This window comes from Podarcis tiliguerta, assembly GCF_965153285.1.
Source record: "Podarcis tiliguerta genome assembly, chromosome: 5".
In the NCBI taxonomy this organism is placed as follows: domain Eukaryota; kingdom Metazoa; phylum Chordata; class Lepidosauria; order Squamata; family Lacertidae; genus Podarcis; species Podarcis tiliguerta.
This window is the reverse complement of record NC_139538.1, coordinates 96,970,200-96,986,850: the sequence shown is the minus strand read 5'-3', so window position 1 is coordinate 96,986,850 and position 16,651 is coordinate 96,970,200. Positions and strand designations below refer to the sequence as shown.

At 41.7% G+C, this 16,651-nt stretch overlaps 1 protein-coding gene across 8 annotated transcripts in view; it reads right to left on the bottom strand.

Annotated features, from left to right (window-relative positions):
• Positions 1 to 1,683: 1,683 nt before the first annotated feature.
• TTC38 (tetratricopeptide repeat domain 38) overlaps positions 1,684 to 16,651 on the bottom strand; it is an 84,672-nt gene continuing 69,704 nt past the window's right edge. For 4 of the 8 annotated variants that reach the window (XM_083440808.1, XM_083440809.1, XM_083440810.1 and 1 more), the window contains 6 exons: positions 13,014 to 13,052; positions 11,514 to 11,595; positions 10,492 to 10,657; positions 8,422 to 8,581; positions 6,897 to 6,970; positions 1,684 to 3,770 (listed from right to left, as the gene is read on the bottom strand). In XM_083440808.1, coding sequence (XP_083296934.1) covers positions 3,677 to 3,770; positions 6,897 to 6,970; positions 8,422 to 8,581; positions 10,492 to 10,657; positions 11,514 to 11,595; positions 13,014 to 13,052 — 615 coding nt within the window. In that variant the 3' untranslated portion in view covers positions 1,684 to 3,676. The remainder of the gene's footprint in view (positions 3,771 to 6,896; positions 6,971 to 8,421; positions 8,582 to 10,491; positions 10,658 to 11,513; positions 11,596 to 13,013; positions 13,053 to 16,651) is intronic. The other 4 variants (XR_014511355.1, XR_014511358.1, XR_014511356.1 and 1 more) reach the window with 2 other exon arrangements.

Genomic DNA, 16,651 nt, shown 5'->3' with positions numbered 1-16,651 from the left:
GGTGACAAAGAAAAGAATGGAACACTGAATAAGATATACTCCTGTTTTGAATTTCCATTCCACTCTTTCTCTACTTTTTAAAAAAGGTGAAGATCTTAAGATTTAGGTTGGCCGGAACCAATGCCACATGAATAAGCTTTAGTCAATGCCTCCCCATGACTATCTTTTCCATATCACAATAAGCTTGGGCCAGCCCAAATCCTACATCTACACCTCCAGAGAGAGTGCCTTCTATAAAAAGGCCATTATAGCATGTGTGGCCCAATGCTGCTTTCCGTGGTAGGTCATCGTCAAACAAAAAATCAGAACCTTCCTCCGGAAAAGTTTAATGAGGGAGGAAATGACTTTACATCAGAGGCTACAGCTTTATCCTTTCAGGAAAACACTAGCTCTATAGATGTACAACACGTTCATGATAGGAGAGTCAAGGCTCAAATTAGGCCTTCATTCCTGAAGGGAGAATCTGTTTGCAGTAGTCTGGATGTATTGAGCATGACAAGAAAATGTGTTCACTAGTATTTCAACTGGGATCTTTCAAAAAAGGGGAAAATATGATAGTAAACTTTGTACACCAGGGTAAAAGACCCAGATTACAATTTGCTGTGATCTATCAGCATTCTCGGGAGTCTTGCTTGACCTCATATGGCTATTACCTAGCCATATTCAAAATATAATTGGAGTAATACGTAACGCAAATGATAAAAGGGTGGCAAATGGAGTCTGGTAGAAATATATAGAGTACTAAATCTACCATTTTTAATATAAAAATATTTTTAATTCTATAATCCATTTGCAAAGGCAGATCTGAAGGTAGGGAATACATGGGCTCCTAAATTAGCTCCTTCAATCTCACCAGGGATACTTTTTGTACTGCATCCACTTTTCTTAGATGACAGGAAGATAACTTCAGAAAGAGAACAAATGAGCCACAAGGACACTCCAGTGCTCTCCCTCCATTTCCAGGTCGGTATCTATTTCCTGGCACTGCACATATACATAGTCATGCACACGTCGATCACGCGTAAGTGGGGGGTCACCTGGAGTGTCTCTTACATCACACCCGAAGTTAAACTGCAAAGTGCCACAAAACCTTTTACTCTATTGGAAAATTTGATTTTACATATAGATGAATATACCAAAAAAATCTTTATCTACACTCTTATCAAATAATGAGTTAACAATTGGAGGTTGTAACTCCTTGAAACATCGGTGGGAATGAGATTGCAGAGGTAGAGTGGAATAATTTGTGGACTAAAAAAACCACTAAAATCAGTATCTAAACTCTGATATGAGAAAATACATTTAAATTATTACATGGGTGGCATTTGACACCATTACAGCGTAGGTATGTTAATAAAACAATCCCACCTTTGTGCTGGAGAGGCTGCAATAGTACAACATTTCACATGTGGGCATGTGAACATAGACGCCCTTCTGAGAGAGGGTATTTACAGATAAGAGCTATATTACAGGTCAACATGTTGAATGTACCACAAGTTTGGGAACTGTTTTTAAAGAAGGGCAATCCGACCTTTGCTATAAAGAACCATTTCCTTTTTTAGTAGCAGCATGCCTACTAGTGGCACAGAATGGGAAACGATTGGAACACCAGTGTATTTCTCATTGGGGGGAAAAGTATGGTTTATTGCTGTATCAGAAAAATTAACAAAGAGATTACATGCATTGTATTATTCAATATATGTAATATCTTTATTTTTATATATATATGGTTTTGTTGAACTATTGCATCCTTATATAAAATACTGATAACCCTTCTTGTAATTGTTATATATTGGAAATCAATAAATCTCTTTTTTTAAAAAAATCCCAACCCACAAGTAATCTCTGTATCTTTACAGTCAAGACTAGACAGTAAGAGCAGCCTTGTCTCTTTCCTTTCTTCCTCCAGAACCTGTACTTTGTCCTTATTACCACATTCAAAAGAGATACTGGTGATTTTATCACTACATATGAGATTGTGTTTGCTAGTTGCTTGCTTTTTTAAAAAAACATGGCTTTTCTATTGTATTATTTTTCAGTGACCAAAGAGGATTAGTTTTTGCAAGGTGTTAAGTGTTAATAAAAAAGAAATTCTGGGCCTCTTCAGATGAGCGCTTGTAAAATGCTGTTCCCACATCATCTGAGTATTCTCATGCTATCCATGCGTCACAGGAAGGCAGCACACGGCAGTTCTCATACCACAAACCTAAAGTTGGAAGAAGCGCATAAAGTGTGAGGAGCTGGTGCAAAAAAAAAAGAAAGAGCCACTGGAAGATGACATGTATATGCTCATCAAATTTTATCTGTTGCTCTGAATGAGAGCTTCTGCTGAACTGTACATCCAAAAATTAAATTTTGTTAAAGAACTGTTTCATTTCTACCCTGGGAAGCAGCAATTATAGTGACAAATTTCCATTCCATTAATGAATTACATAAAATGTTCATTGTCCAAAACGTAAGGTAAGACGGGCACAGGGAATGTTATTCAAACGGAAACACGGAGATGTTTATGGTCGATGGGAAACAATTTTTATGCATAAACAGAAGATAAAATTATTAATAAAATTATAGTTTGCATAATTATTCCAGTACTGCCCCCCCGCCCCCGCCAAAGCATGATTAACAAACACTCACTACAATTCTGGGTATTGAATGTTTTGCGAAAAACAAGGCTATTTTTACTACATGGCATCAATTCCTAGTCATAAAAATATTGTTGGAAATTACAGGCATTAATGAAAAAAATGTTATTCTATCTGATCAGATCCACAGTTGCTCTTGTTGATTTACACACAATTTAGTTAAGAAGAGAACATTGTAACTATATGATAACATTTTCCAGTTTACAAATGATAAGAGAGCAGGGAAATAACGTAAAGCAACTATTGCCATAATCCCCCCCCAAAATGAAAGAAAACACTTCCATACTCCAAGGTTGTCCACAAGATATATTCACAAGCATACCCAAGGCACTTTTGGAGGTACCATGTGGAAAATTTGTATTATAAAATTTGTGTATTCAACTTGTAGTCCCCAAACTATTAATTGCATCATGATAATAGTTTCTGAGGCTGCCAAGGCACAAAGGCAATGCAGTTTTTACAGCACTGGTGCATTAGTTTCCCAGTTATACCATACAACTTCATCCCATGCTATTCTGGAAACAGCAGTACAGTCATAAATAAATGCGCTTTAGGATAAGTATTTTTGGGTTGCGCTCTGCGGAAACCCGGAAATAACGGAGTGCGTTGCTTCTGGGTTTCGCCACTTGCGCATGCGCAGACGGTCAAAATGACGTCATGTGCATGTGCGGAAGCGGCAAAATGCGACCCGCGCACATGCAGATGCGCTGTCGCGTCTTATGTTCTGTTCAGGATGCAAACAGGGCTCCGGAACGGATCCTGTTTGCATCCCAAGGTACCACTGTAACCTTAAAAAAGAATCTTCCTGTAGCTATCTTGTCATGCCCCACTCCCCTTAGCCTCCCTAAATAGATATGGGAGCCATTTACTTTGGACAGTTCAAGAAAGCAACTTTATGAAAGTGGTGCAAAAGCTGAAGTGAAAAAAAGGCAACATAGTGTCTCCTCAATGTGGTTTGCTTCTTGCCATAATAGGAAATTGTTGATTAGTAAAGCTGATGACGAATCTGTTGAACAACAAGGCTTTTCCGAGGTTTATCCCAGAGCATGAAGGGCTGTGGTCTTCCGCAACAGTCGCTCAGTCAATGGTGAATTTGGTCTCAGCTCATCACGTTCTAGAAGCAGGCACCTGAAGGTGAAGAGTATAAATAATAATAATATATTTATCTGCTTGCCCATCTGCCTGGGGTGCGGCAGCCACTCTGGGTGGCTCCCAACAAAAAATAGTAAAAACAATATAGCATCAAACGCTAAAACTTCCCTGAACAGAATCCTTTGACTGGTCAATGGTCATCTAAGTTAACAGGCCCACTCCATTGTTTCTGTTTTTTGTAAGACTCTCCATTAAGAGCTCAAGTTACTTAGTTTAATGCTTTTGAGAACTGCATCCCATTAGAAGCTCCAAAGTAATTTATATGGTAATAAAAATCACGTTAGGAGCAGTGCTACCTTACCACGGCATCTTATCGATATTTCATCTACATCTGTGAAACAAACAAAAACCGCTAGTGATAAAGCACTTACCAATTCTATGACATTAAATTGAAGAGTAGAAGAGTAGAAGATGTGGTACCTCCAGTTACGATTTTAATTCGTTCTGGAGGTCCATTCTCAGCCTGAAACCTCTTGTAACATGAGGTGCGCTTTCACTAATGGCGCCTCCCGCTGCTGCTGGCGTGCGACTTCCGCACGGGGCAAAGGTCGCAACCGGGAGCATCTACTTCCGGGTTAGCGGAGCTCGTAACCCGCAACGTTCACAAGGGGGACGGGACATAACACGAGGTTCCACTGTACTATATAATACACCCAAAGAAGTGCAACACGAGGAATCTTGCTTGAGCAGTTATTCACACTATTGTTTGGGGCCCTCTGGCATATTATAGCAAACATTTATTTTATTTTTATTTTTTATTTGCAATATTGATATTACATACAAACAAAAAGAAATACAGTTATACAAATAATACAAATTACCTTAACTAACATGTACCAAAAATGAATAATAAAAAGAAAAAATACAAAAATACAAAAAATAAAAAGTAGGAAAAGAAAAAATAAAAATATCAAAAGAAAAAGAGAAAAGGAGATATTTTTTTTACTTCCTTCAACTACTACATGGTTCCCATAATCTCATATTTTTTGGTTGTCTGTAATCATTTTAAACTTTGTGGAGAGATAATTTGTTTACCTGTGGAGTTTTTAATCTAGACTGAGCCAATCGTAATTTGGGGAACCTACCTTCTTCATATAATTTATAAAGACATCCCATTCTCTCCTGATTTTTTCACTTGATTGATTTCTTACTATTTCAGTTAGTTTCACCAATTCAAGATATTTGCTTAATTTTAGTAACTATTCGCCTTTTGTTGGAATTGTATTGCTTTTCCAGTATTTTGCAATCGTAATATTATAGCAATCATGACAAAATGGGTTCTTGAGGGTATTGTGACACAGACCACTTTTAATGTTCCAGAAAAGCAGGGCGAGATAAAGTGTGAGCGAAATATAATACTTAGCTTCTTCTTTCCAAGTCTCTTTGAAAAGAGAGAAATGTGTGTTGTCAGAATGTCATGTGCAAAATCTACATTTCTCTGCTTTGAGTGGAACGTGGTGAGAAGGGAGGAAGCGCAGGCCACTCCATGTTTCCTCTTCTGCTTCTTTTTTGGAGTGTTTAAAATGGCTCACAGTGATGCCTCCTCCCCACTCAAAGTGCTTCTCTCCCAGCAAGTCAGGGGACAGCCAGCCCTATCAGACAACAGTGCACTGAGTCAGCAAGCTCAAAACTTACTAGTTACGTTGGGTGCCAGGACTGATTAATGGACCCAGCCTATGCCGGATGGGGACAAAACCCTCCCTGGAACACCCGAGAGACCATGGGCAACGGAGCAAGTTGGAACCAAAGGTGTGAACCAGAGCACTCTTCCTAGTTTCCTGCTGGAAACATATCTCCATATATATCATCCAGAAGGGAGAGAGAAACACAACACAATGGCAATGTGTTGAACTGCCTAGAAGGGCATGATAAAAAAGTCCATGGCAGAAAAGGAGAAAGGGGGCTGAGTTTTGTTTTCTTACAGGATAAGCATATGGAGAGCAGCTTTCACCAGGCTGGTGCCTGGTCGGCAGGTTCTATCAGCTTCCCTCCCGTATTGTAATAGAACTTTATCAATGCCCCGGTGGTTTTCTGTGCTTTGAGCTTCATTGCAGAGTACACCCAGATATCTAAATGAAGAAGTTTGTTCTATGGACTGCTGATCCAAGCACCATCTGTAACTAGGATTGTGTCTGCCAAAAACCACAATCTTGGAGTAATTTATAGACAGACCTTCCTGTTCACAGTAAATGTTGAACACCTCCAAGAGATTTTTGAGACTCCGTTGGGAAGAGAGAGGATCACTAAATCACTTTCATACATTAATATGGAGATCTTTCTCTTCCTAATATTACTGGAGAGGGGGAGTTTGCATTGGCTAAATAAGGCACCAAATCATTAATATAAAAGTTAAAGAGAGTGGAAGCCAGAATGTGACTGTGCTTTACTCCTTGTGACATTTTAAAAGCATCAGTCAAACCACCACTTAAACCAGGGGTCAGCAAGGCTTGCCAGCCATGGGCCGGATCACTCCCACAGAGATTGTCTGTGGGCCGGACCAGCGCAGCGCTACATCGGAAATCCCATCTGTGCATGTCTGTGGCACTGGAAATCACTTCTCTGCATGCCCAGACGCTGAAAATCGCGCCTGCACAGAAGTGATTTTCGGCACCTGGGCATGTGCAGAAGTGATTTCTGGTATTTGCGTGTGCGCAGATGTGATTTCCGGTGCCGCTCGGCGAGTCCCCACGCCGCACTGCGTTGGTTTAGCACAGCATGCAGAGGACTTGCTGAGCGGGCGGCTCGTAGGTCAGTAAAATGGTCTTCGTGGGCCGGATCTGGCCCATGGGCCACACGTTGCCAACCCCTGATTTAAACCTACTCTGACCCTCCATTCTGTGTTGCTGTATAGTTATTAGATCAGTAGCAGAAGTCTGCAGCTGATGGTTAACATAAGGAGAACATTCACATTCCCCCTAAGGGGATTTAAACAGGTAGGGCTGCCATAGTTTCAATAGAACAAAATTGCTTCAGCTGGGCAGATTCCATCCTTCCTCCCTTCACTGGCCATTGCCACCCCCCCCTCCCACATTTATGAATACATCCCAATGCTTAATTCAAGTAATAATCAGAAATTTGTATTTTTCAGAAGGTGGCACTTACCTAGCAAGTTTTTGGTTAGCTTTAGATTTACATTTCAAAGCAGCATGAATCAGTAACTGGGCAAAAATATCTCTCTGGAAAAAAGATAACACCACAAGATAAGTTATGGGGGACTGGCATTGGGAGAGAAATCCCAATTGCTAACCATTTATCCATAACTATAGTTTGGATTTGCTACTGTTTTTGTGTTCACTTGCCTGTTAGTTCCTTTAAATACTACATGGAACAGTAAATTAATATTGCAGCCCAAATTCCCTGAGTACATTGCTGGTAAAGTGATTCAACAAAGGCAACCAAGGGCTCAATATCAGACAATACCCATTTGCTTCTGTTATATAGTACCTGTCAGGCACGCCAAGTAGGAGGGCCCCCTTAAAATTTCCAATGAAGGGGACACTCCTCACAAAGTTCCACAACGGCCATATGCACACACCATGGGGCATCTGAGCAACACATCAGCCTGCACCGTGGTGATGTCAGCACACTATGGGGCATGCATGCACGGCACGACCACACTGCGGGATATACTGACATCATGCATGCACACAGCAGGGTGTGCTTACGTCATGTGCACACTCCATGGGGAATGCATACATTGCATGCTGACATCGCGCGGGGTCAAGGCAGTGCACGCGATACCTGTTGCTACTGATCATAGGGAAACAGAATAAGACTGGAATTGTTGGGGAAGATCGGACTGCATATCAACTATCTATTATATTTGGTATATGGGTGTCAGCTGCGAAACAGGTAAGTGCCGGCTCAGTTGACCAGATGGCTCAGGAGAGCAAGCAATGCAAAATGCTTCAGATACTCAAACACTCCACATGCATCATTCAGGCAACTACTCATTGATACAGGGGTTATGTTCCAAGGCATCACATGTGAAATCATGTATATTGGGAACACCATTGAAAAAGCCTGAAAATAATGATGATGATGATGATGATGATAATGATAATAATTTATTATTTATACCCCACCCATCTGGCTGAGTCTCCCCAGCCACTCTCTAAACCACTGGAAACCCTTGAAAAACCCTCTTGCTCAAATGGAAGATTTGAGACTGGGCCATATTGACCAGGTCCAAAGATGCTTTTTAAGAAGCGGCTTAATAACTGCCTTTTCATAGCATTCAGAGAGTGGCAGCATTTGCCCTCAGTGATCGTCTTTCAACCAGCGTGAAAGAATGGTTGCTTATTATGTCTACATTTGTAGAGTTACAGAGAGACTATGAAGCAGAATGGGAGCAGCTTCTAGCAGGAAAACATACCTTTAGCTAGGGGGAGCTCAAGCTGTCAAGCTCTGGGCATCTATGGAGCAAGATCACAGAACAGTTCTGACATGGTGTACTCAACTAACCCTAATACAACGACTCTTTTTAAGATTTTGTTTTCAAAGCTGAAGCTATGCCTTCACTGTGCCCTCACCCACGACTCTGGCCTCCATTCTTCATGCTTTAATGTCACTCCACCAACAATGAACAGAACAGTCAACAAACTGAGCATTAAAAAAAATCCCTCACCTGAGCATTGCTCCCTCCTATTTCAACAATTTGGTAGCGAATGGGATACAGTAATTCCACTGCCTTGTCATAATTGCCATTATCAAACTCTACAAATGCTTTCAAAAGAGGCAGCCCTAATTTTGGAACTAAGTTTAGCTCATGGTCTTCATCAGGTGCCCTGGAGAAGAGAAAGAGAGGGAGAAGCGAAAAAAGGAGATCAAAATATTTATAAACCAGTAAGTTGTTGGTGAATTTGCACATCCAGATACTCAGGACTCTGGCAGAAAACTGAACACCTATTTAACAGAATATACCGTAATTACTGTAGGAATTGTGTTGTAATTAGCTGCTTTATTTTACCTGGATGGTCGTACACCACCAACCTGATGCATCAGTTTATATCTTTAAGCAGATTATATACAGCTGTTAAGCAACACTCATTTTGTTTGACAAAATAATACCTAATTAACACTTCAGTATGGTGTGGTGTGCACAGACAAGATCTTAAAAGCATCGCACGGAGACACACACTTGGGACACATGGAAGATAATGAGATGCTGGGAAGCTCCAGCCATTCCCTGGACTTATGGGACAAAATGCCACAGTATCTAATTTGCTAATCAATTCCAATTCCCGAGTGGTCTTCCTCTGAAACTTTTTAAAATTAACTTTAAGGTCTGCTACAATATGTTGTGGGAGAAAGAAATGCTTCCCAGGCAGATTTCCAAGTGTTCCCTTTTCATGTATCTCAACTGCGTCTGTCTATCTTCATATACAGATCAACCTGCTTGGCCTTCTGGAGGGACATTGTTGGCAGACAATGATATATATTACAACAGAAGATGCACAGATGATTAAGCCCGTAATGCTATGGTTATTGTTTAGTTCCACAATAGTACTGGAATGATTTGACTTGCTCACTTATTTACACTAGCCATCTTGCAATGGCTATTTATCACCAGTGGCTAGTTGGGGACTAGGTCACATCCATGTTGATTGCATTTTACTCATTTGTTTATATTTTCTATCCCATTTTGCAGAGATTGCACAGCATTGACTCTTGCATTGCTTGAAATTTTGGCCTCATTGTGTTTGTTTGTTTTTTAAAGGCACAATTATTTTCTCCACCATGACCAGGTATTCATTATTTACCCATCTGGGTGATCATTTTATGTATCTGATTAAATGGCTCTGGCCCACAAATGCTTATGCCACCAGTGCTGGGTTCAGGGTGGTGCGGGGGGTTCCCCAGCACAGGGTGCTGAGCCGAGGGGCTGCAAAACTGAGAAGATCAATAACAGAAGTTCCATTTGGGGGCACCAAATTTTGGCCCTGCACAGGGCACCATATTACAGAAGATTACCGAAGTCCGCCCTGGACACTACAGTAAACCTTACAGCATCTTCAAGCAGCAACAAGCTATCACTTTTGAATCTCTGTTCTGGGTTCAGATAGCAAGGGCACAATGTAAGGGAGACTGCTCTACCCCTCAATGTGGCTCTTCCTCCCGCTGCATAGCCTGAGTGCCTTTCTGAGAGAACTGCATTACTTGCCTGCTAGGGCTTAGCATTAAATTGGGCAATAGAGAAATTTCCATAATTTAGATGACATCTTACTGCATTGTGCTTATTTTTTCCCTTCCTGTGCTTGAGCTGAGCTTTCATGGTATTTCTGGGCTATACATCTAAAATAAGCAAACTAACCATTTCCCAACACGTCTGTTTTGTACCCGCTGACAGCAAGTACGAGAGTAACAGCCAAATCCTCTCCCCTCCTGCAGCAGAGAAAGCACCCCATTTGAGATAGACAGGGTAGACATGTCTCACTCAGCTCCACTTGGCTCTAAATACAAAAAAAGATCTCCTTGTACATTCTCCTAGCATGAAGCAAGGTCGGGCAGGGGTTAGGTGCAAGGTTGCCCTCAACCCTTCGCACATCTTCTTGAAGTCTGGCAGCTCCATCTTTACACTGAGTAGAAATTCTAAGGAGGGGGTTTCACATGGCATTCAGTGCCCACCCAGTCCCCTGAAAGGGGGCAAAAGCTAAGAAGAAGAAAATGCCTATTCATAAAACTGTTTGCTGCTTACTGGGAGACTTCATGAAGAGTTGCTAAGAGTTCATCAGTAGTTTTGTGGTCCTGGGCTCCTAATGAAGACATCAGAATATGAGCATCATTGAAAACCAGGATGTGATCTTTGGCATGTTTTTTTGTCAGCTGGTTTACTGCTTTCCACCTGTCACCAACCTTCAGACCTAGGAGAAAAGTTAACACGTTTTTTAAAAAGCAACTTAGAATATTAAAAATGGCCATGCACATTTACTTCAGAGCAGACCCCACTGGAAATAGTGGAACATACTTTGGAGTAAAGATGCTTTTGCTGCAAAGCCACTGAGTGCAAAACACTTCTTTATATGCACTTTAATGTCTATACTCATACATAAGCATTTAGGACTTCTCCAGAGTGGTTTTTTGATTTTGAGATTATTCTGTAACATGTTTTTGACATAATAATGCTGTATTAGTGGCTGATTTATTCTGCTTTAATTTGTTCTGCAATGCTTCCACATTATTGCTGTCTGGAGGACTATAGCACAACAAAACAAAAGTAGTACAAAAAATATTTGTTGTATGAAAAATTATGGGATTTCAACAGGACGATGCAGGATTGGAAATGAAGGAGCCCCAAGAGATTTGCAGGTGAAAGTCTTGAAAGTGGACTCACTTATGACTGTCCTGAACACAAATCACTAGGCATATGCAATAAAAATGATGTCTGGAGGATCCTTTACTGGCTATATGGATTCATGTCTCAGTCACTGCTGACTGGAAGCTGCCTCTAACCCAATTCAGTTGGTATGGGTACCCAATACATTGAAACAAAACAAAAGAGATGGAGGGGCAGAGAAAAGTAGCCAAGAAAATTGTGAGATCTGCTATAGTAGCTCATGCACAGTATTGATCAGGCCAGCTCTTTTTCAGTCCTTCTTCTGTTTAGCCAGGGAAGGGAGTGAAAGGTAGAGCAAAGAGATTCAAATGCATAAAATAAAAAGAAAACTGTTGCCAGCCTAAATAGGCAAGAGCACAGCCTCTTCAGAGTTTCTCTTTTACCTTCTAACTGAAGCCGATACAGCATGGAGCAATTGTCAACAACATCCAGCATGGTTCCACTCAACTGGCACCTGGGAGCAATCTGTAAACCGCAAAGCATTCAGAATTTGGATTGGCCTCACAATCCAGATTTAAGATTTCTAATATTCTCCTTAAACTGTGCTTTAGGAGACAGCTATCTTGCACTTTGCACTTCCTCCATCCCCTTGTGAACCTCTGAGCACCATCCGTGTAAGAAGAGTTTGGTTCTCCTCCTCCTCCTCCTCCTCTTTACACAGACTCTTTTTTGCTGCTGCTTCTCTATCTCCAGTTCTTCTAATTCAATAAGGGACTGTTCTTTCACAAAACTGATTAGAAAGTCTCATTGGGAGAGAGAGAGCACCACATACTTTTGCTGTTCTTGTTGATCCAAAACCACATATAAAAATTAAAAGAATTAATAGAAGTTACATGTTTCTTTGGAAGACTGAAATAGCCCAACAAATGCTTATGATAGGAAGAAAGACATGGGTGTTGATAAAGATACAAGGCGCTTTCTATTTCACATAACACAGAACTATAGAAAAGCTACTTCTCAGATTGCCAGGCCAATGTGGATCAGGAAGCTAGGATGTGCCAGCAACACACCTCCTTTAGCAACCCATAGTGCAGTTAATGCCCAAATTGTGACCTGGCCATAGCAATGCCACATGTAACAATGGGAAGTCCCATGTGAGAGATCAATGAAATAATGAAAAGGATTCTGTGAGCCCAAGGCTCCTCTCCACAGAGGAGCCTCTGAAGGGAACCTGCAATTCTGCGAAACCCCTGCCTGAAAGCTAACCTTCCCAATCGAGACAGAACATTTCCTACCCACAGAGGAGACTCAACAGTTGTACCTCTGTGTAAGTTGCTACCTTGAGTTTGCCTTCTTTCAATCAGAATGAATGTCCAGAGCAATAATTTCTACAAGGAGTTATTTCCTTCTGTTACATACTCCCAGGGTAAACCTTTCTAATGCAACAATGAAGAGAACTTCCAAATTTACTTCAGAAGAAAAAAGAGTGCATCTCAACTATCAGAAACAACGTTTTAGTGCAAACTCAAGAGAGTTCAAAGCAGATGAACTAGCCAACCCCCCGAAACACTTGAACTATGCTTTCATCTTACAAAATCAAGGTTGTAAAGCAGAGCTATGTATATTCTGAGCTAAAGCACTGTTTAAAAAATGGACCAAACTGGCTCAAATTCTGCAACAAAGTAGGCTGGATTATCAAATCTGCATCTATTATGTTGTATCTGGCTAATGTTGTAAAATCAAGCATGAGCCTGCAATCCTATACACACCCACCAGGGTGTAATTCCCCTTGAAGCCAGGACTTAGCTCTGAGAAAATATGTTCTTCCTGGTGCTGAAATTATAGTTATTTTAATGGGGAGTGAAAATGCCAGCCTATATACAGCAGAAGGAAAGGCACAAATATGGTTTCACGTGTCTGTTAAGTATGCTGCTCATACTTACATGAGTGTCATAAATTGTCAAAGCAGCCTCGTAGTCACCCTACAAGAACAAGGAGGATTTCATTTTATTCGTGCATTTGCAAACAGTCAACTCATCATATTGTAACTTCTGTAATTAACCATGCATTGGGATCAATAAATTAGACTACAGTGGTACCTCGGGTTACATACACTTCAGGTTACAGACTCCGCTATCCCAGAAATAGTACCTCGGGTTAAGAACTTTGCTTCAGGATGAGAACAGAAATCGTGCGGCAGCAGCGGGAGGCCCCATTAGCTAAAGTGGTGCTTCAGGTTAAGAACAGTTTCAGGTTAAGAACGAACCTCCGGAACAAATTAAGTACTTAACCCGAGGTACTACTGTATCAGATTTCTGACAAACTGAAAGATGTTTTAAATGTGCAGGTAAGAGAAAATGTAGTTTTGTTGGTGGGTGGGGGCACTGCACATTGGCCACAAAGTTACCACCCTTTGCCCCCAGGGAAACAGCTGCTTCGGTGTTGAGGTATACAACCCAAGGTACTGCCTGCCACCAGAATGCAGTTCCTGGGAGTAGATTATCCCCAAGGGAGTGCAGCTCCCCATAGAGCGGAAAAGCCATACCATGATCTATAGCCACACCCACAAGTTGCTCCTTCATGTGTTGTTCTAATGGGGCTTCCCATGGCATCTACTGAAGGTTCATGCCTATTTAGCCTGAGCAGTGCTGCAGGATGGTATGGAAGCACTTAGAATCATAGAATCATAGAATCATAGAGTTGGAAGAGACCACAAGGGTCATCGAGTCCAACCCCCTGCCAAGCAGGAAACACCATCAGAGCACTCCTGACATATGGTTGTCAAGCCTCTGCTTAAAGACCTCCAAAGAAGGAGACTCCACCACACTCCTTGGCAGCAAATTCCACTGTCGAACAGCTCTTACTGTCAGGAAGTTCTTCCTAATGTTTAGGTGGAATCTTCTTTCTTGTAGTTTGTATCCATTGCTCCGTGTCCGCTTCTCTGGAGCAGCAGAAAACAACCTTTCTCCCTCCTCTATGTGACATCCTTTTATATATTTGAACATGGCTATCATATCACCCCTTAACCTCCTCTTCTCCAGGCTAAACATGCCCAGCTCCCTTAGCCGATCCTCATAAGGCATTGTTTCCAGGCCTTTGACCATTTTGGTTGCCCTCCTCTGTACACGTTCTAGTTTGTCAGTGTCCTTCTTGAACTGTGGTGCCCAGAACTGGACACAGTACTCCAGGTGAGGTCTGACCAGAGCAGAATACAGTGGCACTATAACTTCCCTTGATCTAGATGCTATACTCCTATCGATGCAGCCCAGAATTGCATTGGCCTTTTTAGCTGCCGCGTCACACTGTTGGCTCATGTTAAGTTTGTGGTCAACCAAGACTCCTAGATCCTTTTCACATGTACTGCTCTCAAGCCAGGTGTCACCCATCTTGTATTTGTGCCTCTCATTTTTTTTGCCCAAGTGCAATACTTTACATTTCTCCCTGTTAAAATTCATCTTGTTTGTTTTGGCCCAGTTCTCTAATCTGTCAAGGTCGTTTTGAAGTGTGATCCTGTCTTCTGGGGTGTTAGCCACCCCTCCCAGTTTGGTGTCATCTGCAAATTTGATCAGGATGCCCTTGAGTCCATCCTCCAAGTCGTTGATAAAGATGTTGAATAAGACCGGGCCCAAGACAGAACCCTGTGGCACCCCGCTAGTCACTCTTCTCCAGGATGAAGAGGAACCATTGATGAGCACCCTTTGGGTCCGGTCAGTCAGCCAGTTACAAATCCACTGAGTGGTAGCATAGTCAAGACCGCATTTTACCAGCTTCTTTACAAGAATATCATGGGGCACCTTGTCAAATGCCTTGCTGAAATCAAGGTAGACTACATCCACTGCGTTCCCTTCATCTACCAGGCTTGTAATTCTGTCAAAAAATGAGATCAGGTTAGTCTGACATGACTTATTTTTCAGAAATCCATGCTGACTATTGGTGATCACAGCATTCCTTTCTAGGTGCTCACAGACTGTTCGCTTAATGATCTGCTCCAGAATCTTCCCTGGTATTGATGTTAGACTGACTGGGCGGTAATTATTTGGGTCCTCTCTTTTCCCCTTTTTGAAAATAGGGACAACATTTGCCCTCCTCCAGTCTGCCGGGACTTCGCCTGTTCTCCAGGAATTCTCAAAGATGATTGCCAGTGGTTCTGAGATCACATCTGCCAGTTCTTTTAATACTCTTGGATGCAGTTCATCTGGCCCTGGAGACTTGAATACATCTAAACTAGCCAAGTATTCTTGTACTATCTCCTTAGTTATTCTGGGCTGTGTTTCCTCTGCTGAATCATTTCCTCCAAATTCTTCAGGTCGGGCATTGTTTTCTTTATCGGAGAAGACTGAGGCAAAGAAGGCATTGAGGAGTTCAGCCCTTTCTGTGTCCCCTGTTTGCATTTCACCATCTTCTCCTCTGAGTGACCCCACTGTTTCTTTGTTCTTCCTTTTGCTACGAACATACCCATAAAAGCCTTTTTTGTTGCTTTTAACCTCTCTAGCAAGCCTGAGTTCATTCTGTGCTTTAGCTTTTCTGACTTTGTGTCTACACGTGCTGGCTATTTGTTTGAATTCCTCTTTGGTGGTTTCCCCCCTTTTCCATTTTTTGTACACATCCTTTTTTAATCTTAACTCAGTTAAAAGTTCTTTAGATAGCCACCCTGGCTTCTTTAGGCACCTTCCATGTTTCCGTCTCATTGGTATTGCCTGAAGTTGTGCTTTTACTATCTCCCTCTTAACAAACTCCCAGCCATCATGAACTCCCTTTCCTTTTAGTATTACTGTCCATGGGATCTCACCCAGCACTTCCCTAAGTTTTATGAAGTCGGCTTTCTTAAAGTCAAGAAATTGAGTCCTAGTATGCTTGGCTGCTCCTTTCCGTTGTATAGTAAACTTCAGAAGAGCATGATCACTTGCGCCTAGTGATCCTTCCACTTCTACCCCATTAACCAGGTCATCGACATTGGTTAGGACCAGATCTAAAATGGCTGTTCCTCTTGTTGCTTCTCCCACTTTCTGGACAATGAAGTTGTCTGCAAGGCCAGTGAGGAATCTGTTTGACCTTATGCTCTTGGCTGAGTTTGACATCCAACAAATATCTGGGTAATTGAAGTCCCCCATTACTACTATCTCCCTTCCTTTTGCATGCTTGGCCATCTGTTCCAGGAAGGCATCATCTATGTCCTCCGTTTGGCTTGGGGATCTATAGTAAACTCCCACAATGAGGTCACTATTATTCTTCTCTCCCTTAATTTTGACCCAAATGCTCTCACTTTGGCTTTGAGGTTCTAAATCTTGGATCTCTTCACAGGTATACACATCCCTGACATATAACGCCACTCCTCCTCCTTTCTTGTCTGGTCTGTTTCTCTGAAATAGATTGTATCCCTCCATTTTTACATTCCAATCGTGGGACTTATCCCACCAGGTTTCAGTGATGCCTATTATGTCATATTTAGTTTGCTGTATCAAGAGCTCAAGCTCATCTTGTTTATTTCCCATGCTTTGTGCATTAGTGTACAGACATTGAAGTCCATTAGTCATTCCCCCGTGTCTCTTATTTAAGGATTTTTTCCTCCCACCACTAGGTC